Here is an 11,607-nt window from a genome sequence, read left to right as displayed (position 1 = left end):
CTGGAGTATAATACAGGAGGTAACTCAGGATTAAGTAATGTAATGTATGTACACAGTGACTGCACCAGCAGTATAGTGAGTGCAGCTCTGGAGTATAATACAGGATGTAACTCAGGATCAGTAATGTAATGTATGTACACAGTGACTGCACCAGCAGAATAGTGAGTGCAGCTCTGGGGTATAATACAGGATGTAACTCAGGATCAGTAATGTAATGTATATACACAATGACTGCACCAGCAGAATAGTGAGTGCAGCTCTGGGGTATAATACAGGAGGTAACTCAGGATTAAGTAATGTAATGTATGTACACAGTGACTGCACCAGCAGAATAGTGAGTGCAGCTCTGGAGTATAATACAGGATGTAACTCAGGATCAGTAATGTAATGTATGTACACAGTGACTGCACCAGCAGAATAGTGAGAGCAGCTCTGGAGTATAATACAGGATGTAACTCAGGATCAGTAATGTAATGTATGTACACAGTGACTGCACCAGCAGAATAGTGAGTGCTGCTCTGGAGTATAATACAGGATGTAACTCAGGATCAGTAATGTAATATATGTACACAGTGACTGCACCAGCAGAACAGTGAGCGCAGCTCTGGGGTATAATACAGGATGTAACTCAGGATCAGTAATGTAATGTATGTACACAGTGACTGCACCAGCAGAATAGTGAGTGCAGCTCTGGAGCATAATACAGGATGTAACTCAGGGTCAGTAATGTAATGTATGTACACAGTGACTGCACCAGCAAAATAGTGACTGCAGCTCTGGAGTATAATACAGGAGGTAACTCAGGATCAGTAATGTAATGTATGTGCACAGAGACTGCACCAGCAGACAGTGAGCGCAGCTCTGGAGTATAATACAGGAGGTAACTCAGGATTAAGTAATGTAATGTATGTACACAGTGACTGCACCAACAGAACAGTGAGCGCAGCTCTGGGGTATAATACAGGATGTAACTCAGGATCAGTAATGTAATGTATGTACACAGTGACTGCACCAGCAGAATAGTGAGTGCAGCTCTGGAGCATAATACAGGATGTAACTCAGGGTCAGTAATGTAATGTATGTACACAGTGACTGCACCAGCAAAATAGTGACTGCAGCTCTGGAGTATAATACAGGAGGTAACTCAGGATCAGTAATGTAATGTATGTGCACAGAGACTGCACCAGCAGACAGTGAGCGCAGCTCTGGAGTATAATACAGGAGGTAACTCAGGATTAAGTAATGTAATGTATGTACACAGTGACTGCACCAACAGAACAGTGAGCGCAGCTCTGGGGTATAATACAGGATGTAACTCAGGATCAGTAATGTAATGTATGTACACAGTGACTGCACCAGCAGAATAGTGAGTGCAGCTCTGGAGTATAATACAGGATGTAACTCAGGATCAGTAATGTAATGTATGTACACAGTGACTGCACCAGCAGAATAGTGAGTGCAGCTCTGGGGTATAATACAGGATGTAACTCAGGATCAGTAATGTAATGTATGTGCACAGAGACTGCACCAGCAGACAGTGAGCGCAGCTCTGGAGTATAATACAGGAGGTAACTCAGGATTAAGTAATGTAATGTATGTACACAGTGACTGCACCAGCAGAACAGTGAGCGCAGCTCTGGGGTATAATACAGGATGTAACTCAGGATCAGTAATGTAATGTATGTACACAGTGACTGCACCAGCAGAATAGTGAGTGCAGCTCTGGGGTATAATACAGGATGTAACTCAGGATCAGTAATGTAATGTATGTACACAGTGACTGCACCAGCAGAATAGTGAGTGCAGCTCTGGGGTATAATACAGGATGTAACTCAGGATCAGTACAGCATGTTCAGAGTATGTAAAGAGTAATTCTATTCACGAAATATTTTAAATAGATTTAATCTTCCAGAAATTTGAAAAATGTGTAAAAGTTTCACAGGTCAACCTTGATTTTACTGCACCTTCATTCTATTATAGGGCTTTGAAACTATGGTTCCTGGCTGCAGTTACAACCTCTACACCCTCTATTGCTATGGCTCCCTGGAATAAGGCGCAGGCTGTGTATAATGGAATGTATTTAATATTCCCAGTGACAGGTGCATTGTTATAGGGGATGTACGATCTGTTTGCTTGCGGCTGACGTTCTCCTGGTGTAAGGATGTGCAGTGAGTGAGGCAGATCTGGGAATAGGATCCGTGTGTCAGGGCAGTGTGAGGTCGCATGTATCAGAATGGAGCTATTGTTCTCCTGATGTCACTTGCTGCAATCAGATCTGGTTAAGTAAAAAGTACAGGGAAACAGTATCCTCATTAGCATGGAGAGAGCGGAGAGGACTCTGATCCCTGTATCTATGGAGTCTGCACTCAGGACAGGTTCCCAGTGCTCTGCTCTGCAGCTGCTATTGAGTTTTGTGCGCCATTTGTCATTTGCAGGTTATTTTTATATGAACCTGTAATGTCGAGGCCAGAAGTGTTCTATTCTTCTTTATATGCATGACTTCTTCATACCTGCTCACATCACTTTAATGGCCTCTGCTTTTTGTTCATGTCAGGAAAAAACGCTTGATGTATACCTTTCATACAAGTCTCCGCCAAATACCATCTGTCATCTACAGGGTACCAGGTGTAAAAAGCGTATGTATAGCTGCATAGTACGGTTGAAAAAAGGGACGTCCGTCAAGTTAAACTGAGGGGTGAGAAAGGATGAAGGTTCAAGCTCATGTTTAGGGTCCTCACACCATGAGGTCTTGAGTATCCAATAGGGACCTGCTCCTTCAGACTCATGACCGCCAGCGATGTAACTGGCCTCCTCAATCAACTGAATCCACATATACCGCACAGGATATTCTTTTGTTTGATACAGATTATGAAGCAGCAATTCTGTACCTTTTTTACTTTGTGGTATATCAGTATGCACCACCCTAAAAAATTGCCATGGGGACACCTTACTGATTAGTGCGAATGTCGCACAATTTGCAACAAAAAAAAACATCACATGAATTCTGCCTGGAACAATGGTGTTGAGTAACTTCTTATTCTTTGCTTCTCTCATCTTGTCATTAGAGTGATACAATGGATTATTATACCCTTAGTCAAATCCAAAGTTGCATCCGCAACTACTTCATATCTATCAGCACTGAGCTCATAGATTCATAAGAGCATGTGATATACAATTCCCCTTTAAGAATGGATCAGTTAAAAATATGCCAAAAACAAAAGAAAATCCACGTCTCCCCTCCGTGATTAGTGTGACTGCACGGCTCAGTGTTTCCCGTAATACAGTGAATGCCGCTGTATCATGTAGACCAGAATATCTGGTAGAACTGCATGTTTCTTCCTTGCAAGCAAGACGCCGGAGGTTGTGAAGTGTAAGTGATGTGCACAAGGTGTATGGAACCAGGGATGACCCAGGAGGGATCCCTCTCGCTGACGTCCTATAAATAAACATTGGGCCCCATTTATCAGAACTGTCGCCCAGAGCAGCCAATCAGTTCTCAGCTTTCATAGCTAGTAACAGTACAACATACATGATCCATACATGATCCATTGCATTTGTGGTGGAATACATACACTATATATATATATATATATATATATATATACATATATATATATATATATATATATATATATATATACACACACACGGTGAGAACTGCTCTGGAGTATGAAACTTTCTCGCCAAGATTCTCGCTCTATAAATTGTTACTGTAGCGCAATATCTCCAGAGATTTCATATGACAGAAAAAAAAATTGTACATGAGGCATCTTAGAAAATTCACTACCCCCCGGCATGGCACATCATAGGGAAGGACATTTCCTGTCATTACAGTTTACACTGTGGGAAATGATATAACTTGCAAAAGTAAAAAAGTCCCATGAAGCACCCTGTCAGAATGGCATTTTTTAATGTTTCCCACTCAGGGTGGAGCTTAGTGGTCACATTTTGACAGATATTTGCTTGTACGGGAAACTGAACATCTCTCAAGAAATCTTTGTAGAAAATGTACTGATACAGTGACTTCAAGGAGAGCAGGTTGGATACACGATGACAGGATTTCCACTATTTTTTGGTGAATGTTTGACAACATTTTATTACAATGTATCCTCTTTTTTTTATATTATATAGTCAATAACCTGATATTCCTCTATAGGAGGCTCATCATATCCCCTATGGCTAATTCAACTCATAGCAGAAACACAATAGGTGTGAGTAATCAGAAGAGATGCAAAGGAAACGTGGAGGAATTGCCAGTAGTAGAAATAATCAGGTTACTCTGGACAGCTGCTTGACTTTGCTTTTGCGCTCCTCCTGATAAATCTTTCCTATGGAGCAAAGATGTGGGTAATACAAGTTTGAAGAGTTATTCCCATCCTCATAAATGGGTATTATCACATAACAAATTGTCAATTTACTGCTTAGTAGAATCTGCAGCCAATTTTACGATATTAAACACTTTTATTTACAGCTTGTTGCCGCCCTAGGAGACAGACCACCGCTGCTTTCTGGGGTTTAAGCACACTCCTGACCACCTTTAAAACAGCGCTCACAAGCTCAATAAAAAAAGCTCTATACCATGTTCAGCTGTGGTGGTCGGTCTCCTTGGCAACAAGTAATAAACAAAAAGTGTTAATAACTCAAGAACAGCTGAAAAATTTAATAAACAGCAAATTGCAGAACTTCTTTTATATACCAAGAATCATCCGTTAATACCTATTCTTGAAGATTGCAATAACCCATTAATGCAACGAAATTATCTTCCCCTGCTTTGTATATTCACGCTGTGTGTTTAGCCCAGGTCACTGTATCATTTCTTAAGTTAATATTGTAATGATCCAAAGAAAATAAATAAATAAATAAATAAATACTACAAGCAAAATTCGTAATGGTGACTTATAGATTACTTTACAAATACACGGATGCACAAGTCCATGTGAACGTTTTCCTTTCCATCTGATACGGAATGGATGACAATAATATATCGTGTTTAGAACGCTTTCTTTATTTAGACTGTACACAATAAGGAAATGCTGTGACAGCGAATCTAAAGGGAACAACGTTTGGTTTTAAATTATTATTATGTAACAGAAGCTAAAGTGAACGTCTTATTAAATAAACAAACATTAAATTTAGGAATGTGCATTTCTTACACTACAACAGTCACTTTCGCTCTACATTCCATTGTGTATAGAAAAAAAAAGACAACAACAACACATTGGAATGAAACAAAATAAATGCATTGGTTTCCCGTGCCGGGTCGCAGGCCCACCGGAGAGGCAGCTACAGCTATTTACAGTATACATGAGCCTCAAAAGCTTTACCGTTACTCTTATCACGTTGGCCTCTTTGGTTCCAAAATGACGTATAGTACAATGAAAATGTCTTTATTCGGTCGCTATAAAAATATCCATTTATTCTCTCTTACAAATGGCAGTTGTGGCTAATCATGCATCAAATCAGTGCAAAATGTTAAACAATCCTTCGCTTATAAAAGAAAAAAAAAAAAAAAAAAGCGAATGAATTTATTTCAAGTATAAAAAAATATATTAGAAAATAAAATAATAACTTCTGTCGAGTCCATTGTAACTGGTGTCATGTTATTGAAATGCATAGCTCGGTAGGTTTACAACAGTTGTTCTGCTCTTTGCAAATTAATCATATTCCAGCTTTTATCTGATGTGGTCATTTTCCAGATCTTAGCCAGTCCTTGGTCTGATATACTACACATCAGTCCAGGTTTCCAAAATAAAAAAACAACCATGATACGATAGATATAAGATCTATAGATGTAACAGGTGACAATTTATGCTTTGAAGTTACATTGGATGTCCGCTGCAGTCCTGTGTAAGACCACGGATATAATACATCAAGGTGCAGAAAATAAATGATGGACTCAGTTCTGCTACATCTGTACACATATATACATGGTAGGGATGGTCAAAGCATTTTAACATTTTTAATAGAGCTCTCATCCTGCCAGGCTCCTGGCCCTGATGTGATACCACTCCTCATTCTGGTGATACAATGTTATCACTTCTGATTTTGATACAATCATATACCTTGAAGAACTGTTGACCTTCCCACGAGACCCCATTTATAAGAATTATGAAGGGATATCTATTTGTGTACTGAAGATTTTAATACCCTGAACCTTTTATCTCTACCAAATGCATGTGAGATAATGCAACGAGTAGTTGTACAGCCAGGATAGAAGAAGTAGCTGTATGTTTGACCGCCTGGACTTCAGTGAGTTACCGTCTGCAGCATGGAATGGGTTAAGTAAAATTAAGTGCACTGTCAAGTACCATGATTGCAGCTAGTGAGAAGAGCAAGTGCTGCTGGTGAAATGCGTACCTAGTGGTTTGCAAGTGCTGTGTTCTCTGAAGCCCCCCTCCCACCTTGGTCTTTCCACACACAGGGGGATCTTTTTTATCCATCTGTACCTTCATATGGATTCTCCCTGTTATTTAACCCACCAGTGCAAGATGAAATTGCAGAACAATGATTTAGCAGGCTATTGTGTTATCAAAGGGGGTTACAAAAATAATATATAAATATATATATTTATACGTATATATATCTGTATATCCATTCCAACATCTCCTGTACATGCCAGCTTGTGCATAAAGTAACAAATTCACATCTGTCCATACAATAGAAAAGCAGAACGCTCCACTGTCCCACTGCTGGTTTCCAGAACGTATATAGGTCATCATTATTCTGCGATAAATCCACAATCCATCAGATGCATAAAAGAAGTTGGTGAAGACCAATACTGGGCTGCCCATCATTCAGCAACAACGTAACTATACATTCCTTGCTGCAAGTGCTGGAAGGGGGTCTCAGAAAGCCAGGACCACCCTTACCCTGGAGGGTCCACTTCCTCAGTTGGTCACTAAAGAAGGATGTCGTGGAACGTGCTATTTTTCATCCCTTGACACATTACATTTGACCGGAAGGTCTATGGAAACCTCTTGGCTTTCTCCTCTTGTGTCACAGTGTTTACGGATGTCTCAGTGAGTTGACCTATGAGCTGACAATCTCATAAGCCATGTTGTATAGATGCCGGTGAAGACTATTAGCTCCCCCTTAAGGCATTTGTCTCAAGTTATCTCTCCCCCCCTAGCGTCACTGTGACACAATATCCCACTGGTTGAAGTACGGCGAAATTGGTCATTGTCCAGTGACTTCAATCACGCACATCCACATTCCTCCACGATCATGTTAGGCACATCCCTCTTGACAATGTTGTATTCATCATCGAAGTACAGCATGGACATTGTACTTAATTTTGTTGGAATACAACAGGAGTTCACTGTCCCTGGATTCAACCCTCGCATCCTGTACTGATTCACCACCGCAGTGTGAAAGGACGAGGCAGATCCTGGTACACCAGCCAGGTAGGCAGGGCAGCTCCCCTCACAGTAATTGCCATAGTACCCTGACGGTGCTATGATCCAGTCATTCCACCCTATGAGTCGAAAATCAATATAAAACTGCTGCCTACAACAGAGGTTTGTACGTCCATCACACTCAAGACCTCTTTTACGTATCCGATGCTTGTTGTCAGCAAGTCTAGCACGGACCACCAGAAAGGGGCGGTGGGATTCTTCTCCAGGATCAACGTACACTGGGATTACAGACCATTCCTCACAGCCATCGCATTGAACTTCTAAGTTAAGCCTACGTTCGCCCTTCTCAAAAAGAGTTTGGATGGTATCAGTCAGAGGGAATGTGTGCCAGCCGGTGCGCCTAACATCCACTCTTTTCTCCACCAGGCTCATCTTGGCTGGGTCAGCCGGATCTTGGAAATGAAGTTTTATTCTGATTCTGCGCCTTGTGCTTTTTTCTAAAACTTCAGGTAACTTGAGGTACAGCCAAAGGTTGGACTGAATAACGAACAAGTTCTGGTTCCCTTCGTTGGAAATAATGAATGACAGTTGGACTCTGGAAGCCATGACATCATCTGCAGAAAGTAGAAAAAAAAAGAAATGAAGACCTGTACGCCATGAAACAAGGAAGCGCTTTATTCAATTAAATATCAATATTTTACAAAAAGAATGTTAAAAAAACACCTAAAAATCTGAGAGCTTCATTCCCCATTCCATTTGCTGGATGAGCCCCCCATCGATCCCTGCCAGTGACCTTTCCTCTCCTGCGCCCTCGTCTCTGTCCATGTCAGGTATGTGATGGCAGCATTTATTACAGAGAAGCAGGGCTGCCAGCCTAATTATTAACACATCAGCATCATTCACTGAGAAATGCAAAATGATGATAATGACAATCACAATGATCGGTACAAACGTAAAAAAATAATCTGCAATGGATCCAATTAGTTTCATAGACCCAGTGCAGGAATTTATGGAGGGTTGGGAATATATCCATGTCATCAGATGATGCCTTACAGAGCAAAAGTTTATGTCTCGCACCCAATAGGAAAAATGCAGGCAAATACTGAAAGGTAAGACAGAACAATCCCAGAATATCCCACAGGACGAGACAGATCTGAGCATTGTAGCCAGTTTGCCTTGTCCAGAGCTCAGTTATTGGGGAGGGTGCATATTGGTCTGCGGTCCTCTGTGGGGCTGTGGTGTATGAAATCTGTACACATCACCCCTACAACCATGCACATAGAGGCAGCACCACCTCTACCTGACAGGTACAAAGTGACAAAGGTGGGCAGCAGGAAATTACATGAACTGCATCCACTTTTCAACTATTTCTGCTCATTTCAGTCTGTTCCAACCACCAACTGTATGGTGACCTACAGCATCGATCCATAGACATTACACTGTACTTCTCACACTTTATTAATACTGTGCCCAGTCTCCTGCGCTCCGTGCAGTGCCTCTTATATCTGTATAAGGTCCACTCCCATGCCCCATACAAACTATCCCACTTTTTGCAACTACTGTCTATAATCCGTACAAACTGTGCCCCCGACATCATGTATGTTATTGCTCAGCCAGCCTCTATAAATTATGCCATTCTTTCCTTCTCTATTAGTTTTGCCCCTTTAAATCTCATGACTTCACTGTATGCATTGTGCCTCTTTACCTTGTACTCTGATGCCCCTATACTCTATGTCTCCATATCCTGTACCCCAATACACTGTACCCTGATCCCTCAATACTCTGTACCTATATATACACCCTATACCCTGACGCCCCTATACTCTGTGCCTATATACCCTGTATCCCGATGCCCCAATACATTGTGTGTAAATACCCTAATGCCCCTATACTCTGTGCTACCATATCCTGTACCCCGATGCATCAATACTCTATGCCTATATACCCTGATCCCTGAATACTCTGTACCTATATATACACCCTATACCCTGACGCCCCTATACTCTGTGCCTATATACCATATCTCAATCCCCCTATATTCTGTCTATACACCCTGTACCCCAATCCCCCATACTATGTGTCTCTATAACTTCTTCCACAACCGCTCTATACCATGTAACCCATCATCCTACACATTGTTCTTCTCACTCCTTTTCCTCCTGTATACTCTACCTGTAAGCAGTACACCCAGCCGTTATATACTGCATCTCTATAAACTTTATCCCACTCCTGCACCGTCCCATACCCTGCTCCTCACACTGCCCTGTGCATCCTTCTCATCTATACTGTGCTGGTTTCCTACCTGCTTCGGCGAAGCTGATGATCTCGGAGGTGGCGCCGTGCTCGGGGCTCTCGGGGCCGGACATGCCGTGCCCATCCAGGCTGGGGATCTCCAGGCGTCCGTCCTCCCGCAGGCGCCCGGCGTGCAGCTTCCTCAGGGCGGTCAGCATCGCGGCCCGGGGCACAGCGTGGGTGATGTTCGGCCGCTCCCGCATCTGTAGCCGGGTCAGAATGTGGCGCTTCACCGCCTCCACAAAGCCCTGCTCCATTCCAGCCGCCTCCTCCGGGGGCCGGAGCCCGCAAGACGCGCAGGTGTTAGGGGAGGATGACGGTGGAGGATCGGGCACTGCTGTAGGGCTGCCGGCTGCACACAGGACCATGAGGGCAAGCAGAAGGAAGGTGCTGAGCCGCGGAGCTGACGATGGACCCGGGACAGCCATGGTGCTGAGCCGCGGAGCTGACGATGGACCCGGGACAGCCATGGTGCTGAGCCGCGGAGCTGACGATGGACCCGGGACAGCCATGGTGCTGAGCCGCGGAGCTGACGATCACCTCCCTCTGCACAGATCCGCAGCTTCCTGGTCGTCTCCTGGGGGCTCCACAGTTCAGGAATGGGGGGACTCCTCAAGATAAGCAGCAGAAATCTTCCAAACCTTGCGCTTTACCGAGAACTCCTATAAGTAACACGTCCGGGATCTGGGGGTTCCCCCCTGCCCCGAGATCTCCTATGTCCTAAAGTCGCCTTTATAGATCTCTCTTTGATCCTGCCGCTCTAGTGGCTGCGGTTCTCTTGTAGCTCCACGTGTGTTGTGTGCACCGGTGTGAGTGTTGTGTGCACCGGTGTGAGTGTTGTGTGCACCGGTGTGTGCGCTGTGAGCCGGCCGTGCAGTGCGCTGTCCCCCGCAGCTCTGCTGTCACTGCCCCGGCTCCGGCTTCCTATTCGTCACTCGGCGCTTCCTATTTATCCCGTGAGAACCTGACACAACACAGGACACAGGACTCTGTCACAGGCTGTTTGCAAACACTCAGCTCAACCAATGGGGGCGTAGCAATCATGGGGGGAGGGGGCATTACATACAGAACATTATATCCCCCCCCCCCCACACACACACACACACACACACACACACACACACACACACACACACACACACCCCAATTACTTGGGAGGAGCATAATATAACAGAACCCCAATCCCAGCATCACTTAGAAAATACTACACACAGGACCTCACTGCCAGCATTACTGTGGAAATTAGTATTTAAACTACCCCAGGCCCAGCATTAATGACCCGCTCCCCAGGCCCAGCATTAATGACCCTCTCCCCAGGCCCAGGCTGTCAACACCACTTCTACTTTTCTTTAAAATGTCCTTATAGATAATTCTACAGGTGTCCCGCAAGAATATAGACTGGAGGGAGTGAGGGGTGTCAGCATGTCTGGTGGAGACTGAGCCAGGGAGCACTGTGCTCTATCTAGTTATTCTGCAGATGGACTAGAAAAACAAGAGTAGACATTTTTTTTCCACTTATGCTTTATAAACTCTGAAGCTGCTGGGCACCATGCTCCTTTCACCTGTCAGTCATGTACAATATAGGATTATTCTGTATCAAGTCCTTTTCCAGTATCAACAATTTTATAACAATATAATATAATGACTTATTTTCTTGCATGTGACCCGAACTGAAACAAATAATATTGTGCTTGGCCGTCCCACCTCTTTTTGAATGAAGACGTCTGTTATTACTGCTGGTAACAATGGTCCCATTCTTGGCATTATCCGCTGCTGCCATTATATTTATCAGCGATTTAATCCCTTTATAATAATAGTTTTTATTGCTCTTTATTAGATGAGCAGCCAGATGGAGCAGGTTGATTTCGGTGGAGAATAACGCAGACATTAGCTGAGAGCGCCACCTGTCTGCTGCTGTCAGTATACACAGGGTACAGGTAGAAAGTAAATTCTACCCTGA

At 43.4% G+C, this 11,607-nt stretch overlaps 1 protein-coding gene across 1 annotated transcript; it reads right to left on the bottom strand.

Annotated features, from left to right (window-relative positions):
• Positions 1-4,984: 4,984 nt before the first annotated feature.
• INHBB (inhibin subunit beta B) lies at positions 4,985-10,681 on the bottom strand. The gene is made up of 2 exons (XM_073647500.1): positions 9,658-10,681; positions 4,985-7,969 (listed from the first exon to the last, which is right to left on the bottom strand). Exons 1-2 carry the CDS (start codon positions 10,157-10,159, stop codon positions 7,197-7,199), a joined length of 1,275 nt encoding a protein of 424 aa, XP_073503601.1. The 5' UTR covers positions 10,160-10,681; the 3' UTR covers positions 4,985-7,196.
• Between the last annotated feature and the right edge of the window lie 926 nt (positions 10,682-11,607).

The sequence above is a fragment of the Phyllobates terribilis genome, unplaced genomic scaffold, assembly GCF_046119375.1.
Source record: "Phyllobates terribilis strain yellow unplaced genomic scaffold, ASM4611937v1 Scaffold_9__5_contigs__length_417890890, whole genome shotgun sequence".
Lineage (NCBI taxonomy): Eukaryota > Metazoa > Chordata > Amphibia > Anura > Dendrobatidae > Phyllobates > Phyllobates terribilis.
The sequence above is the reverse complement of the archived record's forward strand: the minus strand, read 5'-3'. Positions and strand labels throughout refer to the sequence as shown.